Here is a 21853-nt window from a genome sequence, read left to right on the forward strand (position 1 = left end):
AGCCTATAGGGGACATCCTGGGATCATTTTGGAGTTGTTTGCTGCCTTCCTGAAAATTTCGGAGTTTTTTTGGGAAAAAAACTCGAATCGATTTTGATTTGAATTCAACTCAAATTCGAGTTTGCAGGTCGATTCTATTCATCTGAGTACAATTTTTTTTTATTGCAGTTGGTCGAATTTTAAGTTTGTGGGGGTTCAAAATTTGAAATTCGACCATTGATAAATCTGCCCCTAAATATGCTGTGCATTTTAAAGATGCAGGTTGAAATTGTATAAAATATACCTTAATACAGAATTAAAATAATGCTAATGTTTATAAATAAAGCACGTTAGGAAAATAACTATATGATTTAGAACTCTGGAACTCCTCACTTGTGCTTTAAAACTCTTTTCTACAACTTTTCCCACATAGTGTATGTGCCCAACATACTGTATATATACATGTCCTTGTAAAAACTCCTTATATTTTAAGCTATTCAGTTATATACCTGTACGGTAGTCATGCCAACCTCTCGGCCAATCAGTAGCCTTCCATCTTGTAGTTTTGCAACATGTGGCTCCTCCAGTTTCATGAAGTCTGTCACTAGGTCTGTGACATCAAACTGCCAATCAGATCCGAACAGAAATACGAGCTGCCCCAGAGGGTCAGAATCTTCAGCCACAAATTGAGTGAGAACCCGGACTGTTGCATGTTGGTACTGAAGGGAACATCCCCTTCCTCTGCGTTCATCTTCATCTTCATCATCACTGTCTCTGGTTGGTCTTTAATTAAAAATGAAGTATAAGTAAAGGGGCACAATTTTGTACTGGTCTAACAACAAATCAGCAGGTAGGATTTAATGGTCAGTTTTTGGAAAACAGACAGCTGGTTGCTTTAGGTTGTTAGACTTTGGGCAACTTTTCTACCTTTTTTACCTCTTAAAATATCCTTACATTGTACTTGGACTGTTTGGATTTTTGTACTTGTTTTATGCCAGCAGGAAAACTTTTATTCATATAATTATAGCTCACATTCAGATATCCCGTCATCATCATTATCGATCAGTGTTGTGCCTCTAACATGACTATTTGAGTGATCAAATTACTATAAGATTCCTAATATATCTTTCTCTGTTTTGCTTCACATCCAACAAAATGACAGACTTCTCCGAAACTCTACAATAATACTTTAGTCTCATTCAATGCAAGACCCACCTCCTGTTTGCAATGATAGGCACTCTCCATCCTTTGATTTGACTGAGCTCGGTGTCAGATATATCTATCTGGAGAGGGAGTCTTGGAACCCAGATGGTAATCTGTAGAGGGGCACTCAGGTACTGGTAGGTAAAGTTCACAATAACCCCAGCCTTGCCTTTCATTTCCTTGCCATTGACAAACACATAGTCACATCTTTCTGAAACCTGGAGAAAGGAATAATCATTTCATAAGAAGTGTTTCAGTAAAAGACTATGGTACCACCTATCTAAATAAAGAGAGATTTTTTTTTGAGAGAGGGTTTTAGGTTGTGTTGTCTCCATTTCAGAGTCTGTTGTATTATAAACAATGTATAGCAGCTTATACAGTCATAGGTTTACAAGAGCTATGTCAGTATTAATACATTATATTATAATTCATAGCAACAGGAACTGTTCAAGCAAAAAGTCACCATATAAATTATTCAGGACTGTATTGCCCTAATAAAACCAGAAGGTGTTTCTTATCTTAAAGTCTACTTTTATAACATAGAAGGAAAGGATATCCATTATGTATCACTCCAGCTGCACTGTATTAGGGGAATTAATATTTGCAATGGAAAAACCATTTTATATACCTTTTGAAAAGACTCGCTAGTAATAGAAAGTGCTAATATAGGCTGATTGATAATATAATCATGTTACATATGTACAAAATAGGCTCTCCATTCAAATACTACAAACACCTTGTTACAGTGAAATGCAGCAAACCATCCGAAATCCAATTAATGGAACAATTCAAGTCAACAGTTGGTTTCAAACCAGTTTCTTGCTTTCGGTGTCATGACAGAATCGAAGAGAAAGCATTTCACAGTTTATTCAGTGAAAGAAATGTTCACACAGTGACATATTTTCTGCAAATTAATTTTCTCTGGAGAACAGTAAGGAAAAAAAAAAATATCAGAATATTGGAAACGATACGAAAATGTTGTTGTTCCTTGTCAGTGTGAAAGGGATCATGCAATGCAAGTCACGCCGAGACTTTGCACATGATGCCTTTGACAAAATCAGCGGGTTTGAATTTATCACAATAACCTGGAGATTAAGAATTATTTTCATCAACAGCATTACAATAGGAAGTGCATTTCCAAGCTTGCAATGAAAGAGAAAAAGCTGTAGGAATGCAATTCATTTTTGGTGTCAGCAGGCTGGTGGTGAAGTGTTGCCTCTTATACTACACATTATTTATGGGGTACTGGGTATGTTATGCAAACTGAAGCCCTCATCTCTGCTGAATGTATAATTAGATTTAGTTTTCAGCAGAGCAAAGAAACAGCATTAGTTAAAGGTGGACAGACCAATCAACACAACTTTATGACAAGAGCTTTACCTCCACGGCAAAACATTGCTGTAAGATAAGGAAGATGTTTGCTTTGTTCAGAGTTATTTTTGGAATATTGACATGAACAATATAACCCCTTTTTTCATTGTGCCCGCACTCCTTTCCCAGGGGATTTAAATTTTAATTCAGAGCCGCATATCATATATCATACTGAATATGCACGACAGATGCAGCTATATGAAACACTCTGGGGTCCATACCTACATTTTTGCCCATGGTATTTATAATAAAATGGACTGCATGCTACTCATGTAATGTAATGAATTGATTATTACACACTGTCACATATGTGTAGTTGGGTTGTACAGTAGGTAAATTGCTTGGAAAATTGTATTCCGCCTAACCCCAGTAACAGCTTGAAAATATAGGTAATAAATAGTCAAAATTATGCTATTTTATTGGCCAACTAGAAATTGTATATTATAACATATAAAAAGGCATACAACTGGATTTCCTTGTGGTATCAACTACAATGAAATATTATACAGTTAATTCAGGGCCTATTTTTGATTGGAAAACATCTAAACAAAACTGTATGTTTTGGTAAAGACAGGAATAGAAAAAAATGATACAAAGCATATTCATAATAAATGAATGAATGCATTAATAATTGCATTCATAATCGAAAGTCTTAAACAATATCCATTAATGGCATTTTAGCTCTGTTAACCCACCTATCTATAATGGAACCCACAAATGACAAGTGTGCAGAAACAAATGGACGTATAGTAATAGGAAAACCAGCAGAAACCATTAAAAACATGTATCTGTCAGTTAATGTAGTGTAAAAAGAGCTGATCAGAATGCGTATGTATAAAAAATATAGATATTCCCTAAATGACAAATGCCGCTGTCTGAATATAACTGGACTACATTATCTCCTGGAATTGAGTTTACTGTTTATCTGACGTATTTACAGTATACAGACAGTAATGCAAGCTTTGTGTTTCTCCTCCCAGCCTTGTATTTTGCCTATTGCTCATTTACACCTAAAACAAGGTTTATTAAGTATCTATAGAGATAAGTCAAATCTGCTGGGCTTGCTGTATTTTCATTTACTTTGAAGACTTTTCACTAGTCATCAGACTTTCTCAATTTAAAATTACCTGCACAAAACTATTTGTGGTTATATAACCTGGATACTTACTCCAATCAGTACAATCTGTTTAGAAAAACCATCATGGGGTTGGGACCTCATGGAGGTGAGCTGTTCATTGTATTAGCAGGAGAAACTTCTTCAAGGAAAAAGAAAATACAGCAAGTCCAGCTGATTTGACTTATTACTATAGATATACCATGACCTGGATGAATGAGAACCTTCACCTACATAAGCTTTATTAAGAGCAAACCAGAAGCATTTTACAGAACAGCATTAATAAGCAAGAAAGCATTATTTTTTTTTTTTCAAATTAGCATTTGAACAATAAGGAACTAAAAGTGGTAAACTGAACATTATTTGCAACCTATGGTTCCCACATATAATCTGTGCTTTTATAACAGTGCCTACTACTTTATTATGCCCAGTAAACTGTTCTGAGAAATAATGTAACATGGGAGGCAAACATCCTCAATGGAAATAGCTGAAGTAATGAAAAAAGACTGATCCCCTGTGTACAAATATGGCTGCTCCTACATGTTTGCCTGTTGGGAAGTGCCCAAGGACTGATCAATAAAATTCTCTACACGTTGCTCAAGTAAAAACAAGTGACAAATAACAAAGGAAAGTTTGAAGTGAAAGTACAGTGACCCTATAATAATAATAATATATTGAGCCAGGAATATATATTTATTCTCTTCATAAAGTATAGGGGCCACTTTATACCTGGACTCTTCCATTTCCTGGGATTTTTATGATCAGCAAATCAAATAACCTTCATAAACTTTTTTCTATGACATGACTGTATGATTTGTATTTCAAACATTAACATATTTGTGTAGGAGATAATTCTCCTACTGCATGTACTGTAAGACACTTTCTGTAAGCATTTATTTATGTGCTGTAAATCAGCTTCTTCTCTATAAATCATTCTTGTTTATTATCCATCACATATTATGCATACGAATATGCTTCCTCATAGAGCCCTCTGATATTCCTGTTTATTGCACTAGACACGTCACATGCCTTCCTTTTGATTGACACTTTTTCTTAACTACATATGGAAATGCTGGATTGACACAGCAGTAAGAAAGCAGAGAGCAGCCACCTTAAGTAAGATGCAGGGCTCTCAGAATAAAATGCATTTCTGCGAGTTGCATTGTTTTTTCCCCTGTGCTTTATGTGGCATGACATAATATGAATTATAAACCATATACACAGTAATAATGAAGACATTATTGCTCAGTATATTAGCACTTGAGAGAACAAAAGCAAATGCAATCTGTCACTCTTAATGGGAATAACTTACTGTTTTCAATCTTTCAAAGCAAGGCTCTGCCTTCAGACATTTCATTTGCTATTTTATAAAACAAAATGCAACTGTGCTCAGGCAAGGATATTTGGCGCATAATTCTTCAAGATTACATTATACAGCATGAACAATGCATTTAATAAGATCATATACAGATATATATATTTATTGTTAACGAAATTAGACGCATTTTCCCTGTTTACGGTCCTAACTTATAACAGGGCCCATGAAAAGTATAATGAGTACAATGAAAGGAAATGGAGAAGATTTAAATGAGCCAGCTCTTGTGTCAAATAAAAGCAATAAAAGTCATATAGCAGTCAAGTAGCAGATAGCTACATAAGTTCTTAATGTGACATTTTTAACACAATGTAGCTCCTGCAATTTATTTGTTGATAAATACCAAAGTTAGATGTCGGTTTAATTAAAAAAATATGCAATCGTATTTTTTTTGTATTGTTTCTTCCAAAGCAAGGTAGATGTAACTGTTATATTTACAAATAAAGCAGCAACATTCTTATCTTGGAGAGAAAGAATACTTGTCTGAATGTGGCAATTCACCTGTTCTTCCAGGACATTGCCCAGACTCACAGAGGAGTGAACGTTCTAGAAATTCATAGAACTGTTAGAATTTTGTCTCTGCTCTGTCACTGAACACTGATACTATCTCATTTCTATTACCGCCAACATATTAAGCCTGCAGGCATGTCTTCCCATTGAGCTAGCTATTCGTTTTGTTTGTTTTTTCTACTCTAAACCAATAACATTAATGCATTGTGGAAATAAGCATTTCTCTCATCTGAACAAACACACACTGAGCCTTATAGATATTTCTATTAAACTTAATCAAAACCAAAGTTAAGGTCACAAAATTATTGTTAAAGGGGAAAAAAATATCCAGGTTACTGAGGAAAAAAGAGTAATTTGACTCCTCCAATTCCAAATCTCTGGATTAGGGGAGTATAAGGTTGACACCTGTCCAGTATGTAACTGTCCTGGCTGGTAAAAAAAGATGCTTGATGCCAATGTTCTTAAAAGGAAATGTAGGGACCCCTAAGGATTAATTTCCCCTTTAGTCAGAGCCTCATGGTTGATACAGGGTTTCCTAAGAGGCACAGCCCTTGTGATTGGTGCAGCATGGCGGATCCCAAAGGCAGCCACAAGGTGTCGCTGTACAGCAATATAATAGGAGATGCCATGTGCTCAGTCAGCCATTACAGGATTACAGATTACAGTTTTAAAGTTTTACTGCTGAACCTTGTTCACTGTGGAGTGAATCCTATCCAGCAAAATGTAGGCAAAAGGGAGTTCGATAGACCTGCCGAGGCTGGGCAGGATCCTCCAGTGCCTGAAAGTTCAACCAAGGAGGGTTTGGAGTTTGGATTTCCTGATTTTTATGTTCACACTTTGGATAGTGTTAAGAGCTGCAGTTCAGCAATGGATGTCGGGAGAGCTCACGCTATAGACAGTGTTGGGAGAAAATACCGGAAGGATTCAAGCCTTGTTATGTGCTCGACTGTGAGAGTCTGGAGCCTATAAAGAGATCATCACTGTGGATGCCTGTCACCTCTGTGTGAGACTACCCGTTTGTGTGACTCTTTTGGGGTGAGTGTTACCTGAGGGAAGGGGTAGGAAAGGATGAGGATCCAGCAATCTCCTATTTTGGAGAAACAGGCTGTTTGTGTGCCTGCCACGTGGGAGCAAATACTTTCCATCGGGAAAGGTATTTGGGCAGGTAGCGCTACCTAGGACTGGTACTCTTTTGGGGACAAGGGATGGAGTGTCTTGGGCTGCCAAAATGGAGTTGCAGGACTTTTCCTGGCAGGGAATTACCAGGACTGGACTCCTACAGGTTCCTAGGGTAGTGGGTCATGCTTTGAATGCATTTATGTGTATAATGTTACTGTTTACTTCCCCTTTGTATAAAGTTTATATTTTTATATGTGTGTGAGTGAATGTTTTTACTAATGGGGCCACCCGCAGGTTTATTCCCAGACCCCATTAGGTGGAGGCACTGCCAGAGAGGAGTTTCCCAGTACCTTTCACTTAGCAAAGGGGTCTCAGGAACTGCATCGGTAAGAATTATGTGATGTACCACCTTGGCACCAGGGGGTAGGCCAAAAATGGGTTACAGAAACAAAGTTAAAAACATAGAGGCTGGTGTTTTCTTCCATGCAACCCTTGGAAATATTTCACCTGATACTGCCATATCAGCGGTTCTTTTTTCTGGGGAACGAGGGAAGGATCAAGAGACGGGGATAGTAAGATAGAGGGAGAGCAGGGAAAAAAGTACAGTTATAGGATCTATTAACCCAGGAACCCTTTATCTAGAAAGCTCCGAATTATGGAAAGGCTGTCTCCCATAGACTCCATTATAATCAAATAATTCAAATTCTTTTAAAATGATTTCATTTTTCTCTGTAATAATAAAACAGTACATCGTACTTGATCCAAATTAAGATCTAATAAATCCTAATTGGAGACAACACATTCCTTTTGGGATTAATTCATGTTGAAATAATTTTTTAGTAGCATAAGTATAAAGATATGTTATCCTGAAAACCCCAGCTCCCGAGCATTCCTGATAAAAGATCCCATACCTGTAATGAGTTATTGTGTCACAGCTGCGGAGGAATGCTTGCCAGGGGTGGGGGCTTATGTTTTAGGCACAAGGTTGATTATGGTCTCTTCAAACAAGTGTGCCAGGACAATGGTTTCATGGTTGCCTGCCTCCATTTGCCCACCTATCGCTCTTGAGACGGGTGGCCGGCATGGCAGGTAGCCCAGTTGGTGGTGTCTTCTTGTGGGCAAACATTCCATGTGGGGTGTATACTATTCATGTATGTTAAAACATTATTCTAATATTGCTATGTAGTAAAATGTAATGTTTAATAACAATTGTGTTAATAAAGCTGTGGTTAAGGGAAAGAGAATGTAATAAAAGGTAAAACATTTAACCATATCTGGTAACTTTAAGCAACTAATCAGATGTTGTTTGTTCAAACAACAAACCGGCAACCTATACTAAATGGTTGCCATGGGTGACTTAACCTACAGCAAACTTTGGGGTATATTTATCAAAGAGTGAAATTTCAGATCACCATAGTCCTCTAGAGTGAAATTCCGCCACTCTCTTTTCATTTCTATGGGATTTTGAAAGCCGTATTTATCAATGGATGAACTTTCACCCATTGATAAATACTCTTTTAAAAATCCCATAGAATTGAATGGAGAGTGGCGGAATTTCCCTCTAGAGGACAGTGGCGATTTCTAACTTCACTCTTCAATAAATATACCCTTTTGTATATTTGGCTTCAGTAATTTTCCAACAGCTACTCTCAGTAAGCACTTCAACTGGTTTCCATGACCACTGACCATATCAACCATGGTGCTTTCTAAAATTGACTGTTCTTTGTAACTGGCAGCAGCCATTTTGGTTTGCTTCAATCACCACAATCCCACACTGTAAACCCTGTGTGCAAATGATGTATCATGTCTATAAAAGTCTGTGTACACAACCATTTTACAAAGACATGAAGCCAGCTCAGTATTTTATGCAAGGATTGACGCAAATTGCTCTAGATTAGCTTAAGCTTCTCTTTACTTACAATCGATCAACCATTAATATTCTCTCTGTTTTTATGCAGCATTAAATCTGTTTTATAAATGCTTCTACAAAGAGGGACAATACCATAAAGCAGACAAATTGGCATATTCCTGGCTGTGGCCTTCATTACAAATGAAAGACCAAGTAACATAAATATACATGCTGAACAGAAAAAAATGTTTTGCAAAGTGAATGATTAAAAATAACCCCCCCCTGACTATTTTAATGAATTACTTTAAAGGGATCCTGTCATCGGAAAACATTTTTTAAAAATGCATCAGTTAATAGTGCTGCTCCAGCAGAATTCTGCACTGAAATCCATTTCTCAAAAGAGCAAACAGATTTTTTTATATTCAATTTTGAAATCTGACATGGGGCTAGACATTTTGTCAATTTCCCAGCTGCCCCTGGTCATGTGACTTGTGCCTGTACTTTAGGAGAGAAATGCTTTCTGGCAGGCTGCTGTTTTTCCTTCTCAATGTAACTGTATGTGTTTCAGTGAGACATGGGTTTTTACTATTGAGCGTTGTTCTTAGATCTACCAGGCAGCTGTTATCTTGTGTTAGGGAGCTGTTATCTGGTTACCTTCTCGTTGTTCTTTTGTTTGGCTGCAGGGGGGGAAAAGGGAGGGGGTGATATCACTCCAACTTGCAGTACAGCAGTAAAGAGTAACTGAAGTCTATCAGAGCACAAGTCACATGACTTGGGGCAGCTGGGAAATTGACAATATGTCTAGCCCCATATCAGATTTCAAAATTTAATATAAAAAAAATCTGTTTGCTCTTTTGAGAAATGGATTTCAGTGCAGAATTCTGCTGCAGGCACTATTAACTGATTCATTTTGAAAAAAATGTTTTTCCCATGACAGTATTCCTTTAAGAACAGCCAGCCAATGGATATTGCCTTTTAGTAAAGAACAAGCACAAAAGAATTTTACTGGAAAAAAATCTTAATATGTGACTGGATTACTAAATAACATTGGCTGTTTTTCTTATCATCATTCAACATGCAGTTTAAGAGATTTTACTGAACCACAAATCCCAGGAGCTGTTGGAGGATGCTGGGAGCTGTTTGGGAACTTCTGTTTTGTTTTCAGGACTTACAGGTATTGCTGCACCAATATAGATTGGACTAGATATATTTTGATATATGCAATAGGTTTAACCAGTAAATAAAAAAAAGGCAGCTCACGGCATCATGCATTTCTGTGTTATATTCACCAAGCATGGCAAGGCTGTTAATGTAGCAAATGTAGCCCTAGTACTATTATGCAAAAAAAGAATCTTGGAGAAGGTGTATTGTGCCTGCCAGTATGTGATGGGCAAAAGTTATTCGCCAGTGTTTTGCCACGGAATGTTTTCACGAAACGAAACTGCGGCAAAAATTTGCTAGAAAAAAATTTGCTGCGACAAAAAAAAATTGTTGCGTGTCAAAAGTGTTGCACACATAAAAAATGTTGTGTGCCAAAATTATTTGGACGCCCATTGACTTTAATGCATTTGGACAAAATAGTCGTGCATGTAAAAAAGGTTGCTTGTTTAAAAATGGTTTCAAAATAATTTTCTGCCGTTTATTCGCTGCTTCGCCCATCACTACCTTCCAGTAATTAATTAGTGCTGATTAGAAAGAGCAGTTTTATTAGATAAACTAATCTACTCTCGGACGTTCGGAGATAGGGGGTAAATATGAAAAATAATTGATTTTGAGTGATTAATCTTAAATCCAGAGACCAAACTTTAACAGATTTTCTAGGGCTTGGTGAGTGTTTGCTAAATAGAGCAACATGCCATTAACATATAGGGGCCGATTCACTAAGGGTCGAATATCGAGGGTTAATTAACCCTCGATATTCGACTAGGAACGAAAATCCTTCGACTTCGAATATCGAAGTCGAAGGATTTAGGGCAGATAGTACGATCGAAGGATTTTAATCCAACGATCGAAGGATTATCCTTCGATCAAAAAAAGTTAGCCAAGCCTATGGGGACCTTCCCCATAGGCTAACATTGACTTCGGTAGCTTTTAGATGCCGAACTAGGGGGTCGAAGTTTTTTTTAAAGAGACAGTACTTCGACTATCGAATGGTCGAATAGTCGAACGATTTTTACTACGAATCCTTTGATTAGAAGTTGTAGTCGAAGGTCGGAGTAGCCCATTCGATGGTCGAAGTAGCCCAAAAAAAACTTCAAATTCTAAGTTTTTTAACTTCGAATCCTTCTCTCGAAGTTAGTGAATCGGCCCCATAGGGATATTTTTTCTGTTACTTGTAAACCCTCAATCTCTTCACTTGCCCTGATGCGAATGGTTCAATAGCCAAGGTGAATAGCATTGGGGAGATAGGACACCCTTGACCGGTCTCTCCAGAGTTATACTTTTAAATTACCTACGTTGACCAGGATTCTGGCACACGGTGGGCATAAAGTGCCTGTATTCAATTTCTAAATCTGCGACCAAGTGATGTTAATATAATGTTTCAGTACTTCCCACAGGAATTGCCACTTTGAAAGTCTTTCGAAAGGCTTTGCAGTGTCCAATGACACTACGATTTTGTTCCCAAAATTCCCATGCTGTATTTTCATGACATTTGTAGTTTTAGAAAAATTTGTTTATTCTTGGATTGAAAAAAAAATTCTAAAACCACTAAAATGAGTGTTGATTGATATGGGCCTCAAATTTAAATCAGTTTTACCTGGGTTTTAATTTGTGCATGAATAAAAATGTCTTTTAAACAGACGTATTTGTTGAAATACTTGTCCAGTGTATTTAAGACTTCTCTGATATCACAAAACAGTTAATGCTGCAGATGGGTAAGTTTATGATAGCAGCCTGTGCAAGTAACACTGCAGACCTAATTAGTGCTAATTTTAAACCCTACAATCTGTCACCCTTAGCCTTGAAGCCATTGCAGGTCTGTAGTTCTCTAAGACCCGATGCCCAATCCATCTGAAATATTACTATAATGTTCTATTGACGCATCAGTTTGAATTCTAGAATTTAAAATGTCTGTGAATGTGTGTTTAGCTGTAAATTGCAGCATCTGAGACATTTGAGACGGTTAGGCATTTTTTTATTATCTGCTAGTTCCTGATTTTCTCATTAACAGCTGTATGAAGGAAGCAATTATATCAATAAATACAAAGAGAGACTCAGGCCAACATCAGTGATAATGCTTTCCCTGGAACAGTCAATAGAAAAAAAGCAAATTAGAAGATCAAAAACATCCCATAAAAAGCCAAACAGAGTGCAAAATGGGTGTTATGTTGGAATAAAACAAGTGGGCACATTTGCAACAGTAGAGTAACCCATAGCAACCAATCAGCAATTAACTTGGATCAGTCTGCCAATGGAATAATGAAAGTAAACATCTAATTGATTGATACTGGTTATTTCACTAGAGGCAAATTTGTCCCCTGCTGTTATAGGAGCCCCAGTACTTATAGCAGTGTTTACATTATTACATTTACTACAATACGGATCAGTGTACTTACACATCATTTTACAGCATTCCTTATTTCTTGCCTCAGTGATTATGGGAATGGGTAAATACATAGAAATGTACGTAAACATTATAATAAACCAAATCTATTAGTTATCTCTACAACCATTTGTATTTAGAGAAAGAACATGTTTATACACCTCCCCTGCATTTTCACATTTAAAAGAGACACCCTGAAATTATAGAATCATTTACCAGTGATAAAGAGCTGGATATGTGCTACTGATTCTGCTGAGATTTTTTTAAAAGCTTGGCATACATTGGGTGCATAATATAGTCTGTGTATCTTCATTTTCTGTTAATATTTCACCCACATTTCATTTTGCAACAATAACTAAACTTAAGTAAAAAATATTTGCTTCTCTAATCAGGTAATTAACAGCTCTCAATAGAAGTCCTACAGTTTTACATCTTTTTACATGGAACATATTGTATACCAGCAAATTCTATACTTATACAGCTAATACTATGGCAGGATAATATTTTAGGGGTCCAAAACTGTTCAGAAAGATGAACATATTGAACTTGCACACTGATAAGGAACCAAATGGCCTTTATAAACTTATGGACCTTCATCATGGCTGACACTTTTCTTATTTCCCTGCCCTATGAAATTTTTAGTTTGTTGAGTTGTGTGCACGGAAATGCAATTACTTATATGAGAAGAAATCAATTATGATATAGATGTGATTTATATTGTTGTCTAAAGGGTTCAGAATGAATTGGCATATGTACTGTAGCTAACAACATCATTTCTGACTACTCTGTGACAGTCTTACAGTTTTCCTTTGTCACCATTAAACATAGAGTTTTGTCAATATGTCACAATGTCTTACACTCCCAAAGCTTTATCCATCACTGTCACTTAGAGTTTCACATGGTTCATTTGTTCCCATCTAACTACAAATCAAAAACAAATTCATCCATTATTTTCCTGGCTGATTAAAACTAAATGTTAAAATTAGAAGCAAACACAAGGGGAAAAAAAGTTTCATGTAATATGTATGTAATAAAAGGCAGGAGCCCGGTTCAAAACCAAAGCAACTTATCTCCTCCTAGACTAGGGCCACAAAGGGGCAGAAAAATGCTAGTCGAAATCCACTGGTTGATTTCTGCCTAACAGCGGGCAGTAGCCTCATCTCTCTTCCGCATTGAATTGACTCATCGTGAACAGACTTTCAGCGGATTTCAGCTGAAACTGCAAACTGTGACATTAGGTCCCAAACCCAGAACAAACCCCATGGTCCCAGTCATGGTTCACTGTTCTGCCTTTAACAACTGCCTTTCACTTTGGGAGGAGCCCTCCACCAGGTCTTAATGTGAGAGGAACAAGGTGTAAGTTCTGGGCAAGCAAAGGAACCGGATGTGTAACTGGAATGGAGACAGGCTAAGGACAGGCTGCATTAATAGCCAATCAGGCAATCAGGCTGTGCAGTGCAGAATTGAGAGACATAAGCGTAGTCGAGGTTAAAGGCTAGGTCATAATACCAAATCAGGCAGCATAGTACAAAATCAAGAGGCAAGACTGTAGTACAAGTAACAGGCCGAGTCATATAACAAAATTGGCGGGTGCAAATCAGTATCCAGAAGAATAGTCAAAATACGGGCAAGAGTCAGGACAGGCTGCAAACAGGACTAGAACAGGAACAGGCAGGGTCAACAGAACACAGAAGAGTTAACTAGAAATCGCACCCAGGAACTAAGAAAATAGATCTTTACTTTGGGTAATGAACAAAAGGCGCCTGCGCCCTTAAATATTTGAATTTTGCGACAGTGCGATGATGTCAGTCCCTACAATGCCAAATAAAGTGGAAGATTGACTATAGGCACGCAAACCATAAAGATGCAGCACCATTCAACGAGAGGATGCCAAACAACACGGACGTGGCGGGTGTCCCTGCTGTGGGTGCAACGGGCATCCCTGTTGCACCCCCACTACACCATCAGGCAAGTTCCTCGCACAAACACTCACGGTTCTTCGCCAAAACCCCCTGAGCTTGTTCGCGCTGAGCCAAGTCAAGGCAGAAGAGAAAGGAGGTTACTGCCGTGGTTAGCTGTTTTCTGCCCCAGTGTGGCCCTAGCCTTAGTATTTAAAAGTTTCTGAATTCTGTGGTCAACTGAGCCAAGTTTAGAAACTTGCCCACAATGCTGCACTGGAGCAGATGGTAATTTCAAATCTACAGATTGCTCCCTGTTGTAGCAGTCAGCAGGCCTAAAATCTTATGAAAAATTACAAGGCCAGAAAAAGGGTGTTTCCATCCATGAAATTCCACCCGATGTATTAGCAATGCTGAATTCTACCCTACACCCAGCTCACAGGTATCTAAAGTAGTATGTTTTCTGATTGGTGAATTCTGAGATGGGTAATAGGGTTAGACTGCACCCTACCATACTGAGAAATATTCATTTTATTAATGAGTCTCCTTACTAATCATGAGCTTTCTCGAACACAACTGTGTATAAAGATATGGAGAAAGTGAGCATCATAGTTAATATGCCAGGTAAGACAAATGTATTTATCATATGGAGACAGCTGGTAACATATACATTATTTATCCCTTTATGTTCAGGCCAAACAATAGCCGATAGAATGAATACAAATACACAAAGAACCCTGGATAAGATCTTTTTTTTTTTGCTTGATCAGAACTGGTGGAATTGCACCAAAGTTAGGTCAATGCAGCTAATAATAAAAGGACACAAAAGGACATGTACCAATGATCATACAATTACTGACCATATGGTCAGAAATTAATTTAACTGTGGTAAGGAGCATAACACGCTTTTTATTCACTATAGAATAGAACTGGGGACAGTTTTTGGAGAGTGGACTAACTTGTGGTTATTTAAGAATGATCAGTAGTGATGAGCAAATCTTTTCCATTTCGCCGAAAAAAATTGCAAAACTGCAAAATTAGTGAAATGGAGTAAAATTTGTGAAACGCATTGAAGTCAGTGGGAGTCAACATTTTTTAACCTGAGACAAATTGTTACATGCGTGAAATGAAAAATGTAGCCGCAAATCCATGCCTGGTAGGAAAATTCACTCATCACTAATGAACACATCATTGTGCTATTTTACTTCACATAACATTGGCATGCTGCACAAGAAAGTATTATGTCAGTAGGATTGTGGCCCATGAACTCCCACATACAGCAATCAAGCTATCAGCTTTTTTTCTCATTTAGGTAGAACCTTTTCCCAATTTGTTTCACTATGAAGGGCTACTGATAAAAATTAAAAACATTCATAAAAAACATGTACGAAGTCAATGTTGAAACTTAAGAACTGTTGGCACTTAAGAAACGCGTTCTCCTGACTACTGACAGTTATAATCATGTGGGTCTGGTAGAAAGCATCGATTGTTCTGAGAGTTGAAAAACTCCCATTATCCAGTAAGAGATACTGGAAAAAACATAACTGGAGGTCTACAGGTTGGACATCCCTGTATCACTGTATCCCTAAGAAGAGTTATAAAAGATGTCAGACTTAAGGACTGAGGGTTATGTAGTGCTATTAATATATCCTCGGCATAGGGAAAATTGGGATACAGAAGGGGGTGAAAGTTTGAGATTTCCTTGATTGTCTGATTGTGTGCACTTGGATTTAGCCAAGTTTAGATCCCAAACGAAATCTGGGATTCTGTGCATCACATACAATATATAAGCAGCAATTTTACTAGTGAAACAAGAGTGAGAGGCTTATGGTCCTGGCATATGCATTGCACACAGTGCATTCTAGATGCTGGCACTATCCACTGAGGATTAGGAGGGAATGCTCATGTGATTTAACCAATCAAAGTATTCCCTCCCTACTGTATATCAAAGTCATCCCTGGTCTTTGACGTAGTTGGTCAGCTTGAATATATTGCTGTACTTATGACATAATAAACTATTTTACTTATATTGACTGCCTGGTGGAAGATTGCCTTTATTTGAGTGCCTGCTCTACAATTTTCTGGTTTTGAGCCACTCCCTTTGCTGAAGGCTCAGGGTGGTGCACCTGGGCCTCTTCCTTCATTTGGTGAGTTACTCAGATACATATGACTATCTGCATTTGTACAGCTTGAATATATTTCAATATATGGACAAACAATCCCTGATGTATCTAAGCATGAGGGCATTCTTTGGTAGATTAATGCACACAATGTCTTAATATCCTTGATAATGGGTGAATGTAGAGGACCTGGTCTTTGCCTGTTTGCATCTGCATGGTATGCATTTTACCATGGAAAAAGACTATTCTTTTCTGGAAAGAAATTTAAAGTCAAGTTTATTGCTTTATTTCCTTTCTCCCCTTTTTAAATGGAGGCAAACAGAGTTATATCTGATCATTAAACTCTTAATATTATTTTTCACAAAGATTCTGTCTCAACATCAGCAGTTTTTTAATGGAGTGTCCCCTTTAACTCTAAGAATTTTACACTATGTTATACTTTAGCCGTGTTTGCAGAACTCTAATGAACGTTTGAATCCAAATTTTAATTTTTTTTTAAAAAAACTAGCAAAAACAATAAAAGTAGCAACAGAATTTAAAAAAATGCAATTTTAACTGAAGAACCTGTTTGTGTGTATGGCAAGTATAGACAAAATTATATCATTACGAAATGACAAATGTGTTTGTTGTGAAATGATATTTAACTATATTTTTGCTGCAGACGTATTGCACATATTGTAATTGAAGCTTGTTGGGGGTTGCTGTATGCACCTGACTTGCTATAGCAAAGGGCAAGTGTCTGTTCAATTAAAGCATCTCCAGTTTTAACTTTCTATTATATATTTTCAATCACTGGATTTTTTTCTGAAACTCAGAAAGCATAAATCGTTATAATGGTTGACTCTATTATTCCTGCATGTTCTGAGTTACAAGCCTCTGTGTGCAGCTGTAACGTATGGTATCCCAATCTCAGATCTATCTCCAAGGACCCAGTCATGGCTCACCCTTCTGCTTATAGCAGACACCTTTGGCTTTGCGAGGAGCCCTCCGCTACTCAGATGTTGCCAAAACTTAATGTGAGAGGACCAAGTAGAGAGTTCTGAGCAGGTTAGGGCATCAATCGTATGAGGAAAGGATGGTGGAGCAGTCAGCAAGGTGTGAAACAAATCAGATAACAGAAGCAAGAAGTCGGGGTCACAGGACAAAGTCAAAACTTCAGAGTGGTAGTGCAGCACCAAATCAGGATGTGAAGAATAGTCAAAACAGGCAGGGGTCAGATTCAGGCAGCAGATAAACAAGTCAGGGACAGGCAAGGATCAAAACCAGAAAGCAATGACTAGAAATAGTCCTTGATACCAAGGGCCATAGTAGCCTGAAACTTTGGGCACTTTAAGTAAAGTTTTTCACATTTTTCAAATAATACCGGAGTGCTGCTGCTTTATTGATCTATACAATTTTGCCCTGGCAGAGGGTACAGCTTGCACCTGGGGCTGCAAAAATTTTCTCTTGAAGCACACATGAAATGAATTCATTAGAAATAGAACCCAGGAAAAGACCTTTACGTAAGGCAATGGCAATAGGGCATTTGCACCTTTAAATATTTGAATTTCGCACCAACTGCAATGACGTCATGCAGCTCACTGAAGACACCTGAATAGAGCCAAAAGCTGAGCAAACCCGGAAGCAGCATTTTCAGGAGTGGCGACGAGGAGCAGCAGACGGCGGGCTTTCCCACAGTGAGTGCCGCGTGAATCCCTGCCGCCTCACTAGACCACCAGGTATTCTTACAGCAGCATTGCGCTGCAGTTTCCTCATATCCCCAATCAAAAGGAACAAAACCACATAGAAAGGTCACAGAACTATACATAGATTTTCTTGTAGCTTTACTTTCATAAATTGATCATGACTGTGATAATAAAGGAATGGATATAATAGTCATCTGCTTTTGTAAAATAGTTGTAGTTTTTATAGGGAAGGCTTTTGACTGCATGTCCTAAAGGCACAAAAATATGTCACAGGGGAAACCAATTTGTCATGAAAGTTACAATATATAAAAATAAAACCCATACCAAAAAATTACATACATTTTACAAAACACTGCTCTCGTGTATTTTGCTCTAGTGGCAGATTTAAAGCCTGTTTCAAAGGAGATTGGGTTTTGTTTGCAAAATGCCTCATGCATTTGATTTATCTGTTTTAGGCTGTCACAGAGATGTGGATTTACAGGAGTGTTTCACATACTAGAAAATATGGCTGCTTTAAAAACAGATGGTGCTCTGAGCTCTCTTAAGGTTTTCTTTAGATTACTGTTGCCTGAATTTTTTGTTAGTTGGTCAACAGTGAAATTTATGGCCCCAATGGATTCCCAACCCCTACTCCCTTTTTGATCCCCTTATGGTTAAAGCCCTGTAGTTGTATCCCAAGGGTGTTAGATAGTTGAAGATACATTTGCATCTCACAATAGCCCAAGTTATCTCAACCCTCTATATTAAAGTAACACATAGAAATTCTGTGTAGCTAGGATATCATGAAATGTCATTACTTCCTCTGCCCCATTTTCTATTTCTCCCATAAATAGCTACTGTAAAATAGGGTACCCTGTGGAAGAACCCAAGTTTTAGATAATACTATAGCTTCATAGAAATCATGAGATTCATGAATCCTCCCTCATATGGATTTGTAGAAAACACAGACAAGTTCAGGAACTTACTCAAAGTTTATGTAATTATTTACCCAATTATTATTTGTCAATTCTAATAGGTTATACTCTATCTAGTACATGTGCAAAGAGCAAAATTGCATGAAAATCAATTGAAGAACACAAAGGTACTTGCATCAATTGGCACTTGATGAGCAGCCATGGGACTGTCCAATAACCTTCCATGAACAAGTTAGTATATATAATATATGTGTAAAATCTGACCTGTTTTGCGAAGGTAAATTTGCGTTAAGGTAAAAAATGAGCCATATGTATTGAAGTCTATGGGCAACAATTTTTTTTTTTTGACAGGCAACAATTTTTGTCCTTGCTTTAGGATGTACCCATTGGTCCTACAGCTATCACTTCTGCCCTATCTCTGGCTTAGCCATGTCGTCTAGGCCACTACCTCCTCGTTGGGGGTCTGGGCTACCTATACTAGCTAACCTGTTTAACTGAAGTACATAGTACTTCTCACTAGGAATCCTCTCTCTACCTGTACCTGTCCATCCAATGATAGGAAGAAGAAAAACCTGGGTGTGTCCTCCCCTCCAAAATAAATTCTAGATTTTTTTATATTTTAGATTAGAGGATACTTTATTTCATATGATGCATTAAGTGTATCAGGTGTAGGACTGTGTTATGTGAAGGTATGATATGAGAAAATGTGCAGAACTAGATGTACATGAAATCCTTTAATTTATTAAAGAAAAATAGTAAAAACCCCTTCTCTCCACCACCTCACCAATTCTCAATATTTTACCCACTGCCAAAGTGCTTGTGCAGTTATCAAAAGTTTAAATAACTTAGCATAACATCTCAAATATAATTCATTATTAGTTAATAAGGAATAAGTAAATTAATTAACTGATCAAAGTGCCTGTGCTTAAATAGTAGCGTGCCAGTGAAAAAATTAATCCGAATTAGTTGTTAAAAAATCTTAAACTATTAGGTGTTGAGAAAATGAATTCATTAAATATTTAAAAAAGATTAAAATACCAAAACCAGCATTTAGGAAATTAAAGTAGGAAACAGAAAATAGTACAGAGGTGGAGAAGTCCCAAGAAACTGCTGCCTGATTTTTTTCTAAGCCCTGGGACCCCACACGGGGAGACAGTAGGACGCTGGGTTCTGTGGTCTCAAGACTACCTTTCTATCTTGAAAGAGAGCTAATCTTCCCTGTAAAACCACAAATCCACCCGTGTCATGTAATAAAAAGAGTTATTAGGATACATTTTAAATGCGGTTGAGGTAGGCTAGGTTGTTCAATCTGTATAAATTAAGTTAAAAACAAAATCTGGAAACAATTCCATTAGGTAGATAAGGTCGTTATGCCAATGCGCATTTCACGGGTTTCGTCTGGTCTTTCTCAAGGCAAAACAGTTCAGTTTTGCCTTGAGAAAGCCCAGGCGAAACGTGCATTGGCAAAACGACCTTATCTACCTAACTGAATTGTTTTTAACCAATAAGTTAACTTTGGCTGAATAAAAAAAACACTTTTTTTTACGAGTGTAAAAATATATATTTTTTAGAGAAACTAAACCCATGCTGAAATTGTATTGCAGATTTGTGAATTTTTTTTAGGAAACGATGAAAAGATATGCACATCCCTAGTAATTAGAGGCAAACCTTTGGTAGACAGTGTAGTTCAAGTCAGTTAGGGGCCAATGCAGTTGTCTTGCACATAAGCTATTGGCTCAACTGTGAACGTTGACATTGAGTCCTCTGGCAATGTATAGTAAAAATCGACTGACCCACACAAAGACCTTTTATATATAAATGAATTATAGAATTTGAAAGGAGTCATTATTGGGTTGGTATCAATGTCAAGTGGGCACCAGTAGTGTCCAATCAGTAATATGCTTTGAATTGTCCATTAGAAAGTAGAGAATTTAATCAAAACTCTGATTAGTTTATATGGGTAATTGCACTTGAGCAATATCCCCCTTGTGCATTTATATGAGTAACAAATATCAAAAATTTTATACACGTTACTCTGCAATGCATCGGTAACAACTGAGCATAACACTGCTGTCTGTGATGAAGGTTCAGATGTTTAGCTATAATCTATTGTAATGTACAATAGTTATTAAATATTATATTTCACTTACCCTTTCTGCCTGACTTTTACTGTATCATTTGATCTCCAACAGGAGGTAGGAATATATAGATATATATATATTGCCATGCCTTTTTTAATCAAACAGTTCCATTCTGTTTATTACAAATAACCTTTGTATCCTGTGTACTGGGAAGCAGTCAGGATTTTATTTTTAATGCTACGACTTCTGTCTCCTGTAAATACAGAATTTTATCATTTTGCCCATGTTGTCCTCATGTTTCCCAAGATTTTAAGGGTCTAGTGGAAATCGAACAAGAGTGGGCAGCAATTAAGTGTCTGAATCAGCCATTGCCAGGATGCACAATAAAACCTCTCTCTGATTGAGATAGTGTCCCCCATACAGAATCAATTTTGCTACTAGGCTTCCTAAGCTAAAGCTCACTTTATTTGGGTTTATCAGACTCTGACTTTGACAACGTATGGTTCCATGTTATGGTATGCTAGGAGCCTGGGTTTTTTTTTTTTTTGGATAAGGAATCTTTACATAAATTATATCTCCATAGCCTTAGTTATTTACTAAGCTCTGAATACCCGAAATCTGAAAAATTCGTGATTTTTTGTGTTATAATAGACTTTTAAAAAAAATCATGAATTTTTCAGAATTTATTAAACCCCGAGGGCTAAAAAGCCCAAATATAAAAACACAGCATCTCAAACCTGTCGAGGTTGCATAAAAGTCAATGGGAACAGTCCCATTGATTTTTGGTTGTGTTGGGGGTTTCGGGAAATTTCACTATGTTTTCTGAGCTTTCGGATGAAAACTCCGGAAAATTCAGAGATTTCGGGGGAAATTCATGAAAAAAATAGTGAAAATCTGAGCTTTTCCCGCAAAGCAAATTTTCGGGAAAATGTTATAATAAATAAGAGTTAAAAACCCGAGCGGCTTAGATCTGAGTTTGTAGCAGCCGATATTGTGATAAATACGTCCCTTGATAAATAACCCCCTTAGTGTACTAAAACATTATTTAAACATTAATTAAGCCCTATAGGATTGTTTTGCTTCCAATAAGG

General features: G+C 37.3%; 1 protein-coding gene across 1 annotated transcript in view; it reads right to left on the bottom strand.

Annotated features, from left to right (window-relative positions):
- tmem132c.S (transmembrane protein 132C S homeolog) overlaps positions 1 to 21853 on the bottom strand; it is a 262101-nt gene that overhangs the window by 13043 nt on the left and 227205 nt on the right. The window contains exons 6-7 of the mRNA XM_018244181.2: positions 1195 to 1400; positions 489 to 762 (exon numbers count right to left, since the gene is read on the bottom strand). Of these exons, the coding sequence (XP_018099670.1) occupies positions 489 to 762; positions 1195 to 1400 (480 nt within the window). The remainder of the gene's footprint in view (positions 1 to 488; positions 763 to 1194; positions 1401 to 21853) is intronic.

This window comes from Xenopus laevis, chromosome 1S (genome assembly GCF_017654675.1).
Source record: "Xenopus laevis strain J_2021 chromosome 1S, Xenopus_laevis_v10.1, whole genome shotgun sequence".
Lineage (NCBI taxonomy): Eukaryota > Metazoa > Chordata > Amphibia > Anura > Pipidae > Xenopus > Xenopus laevis.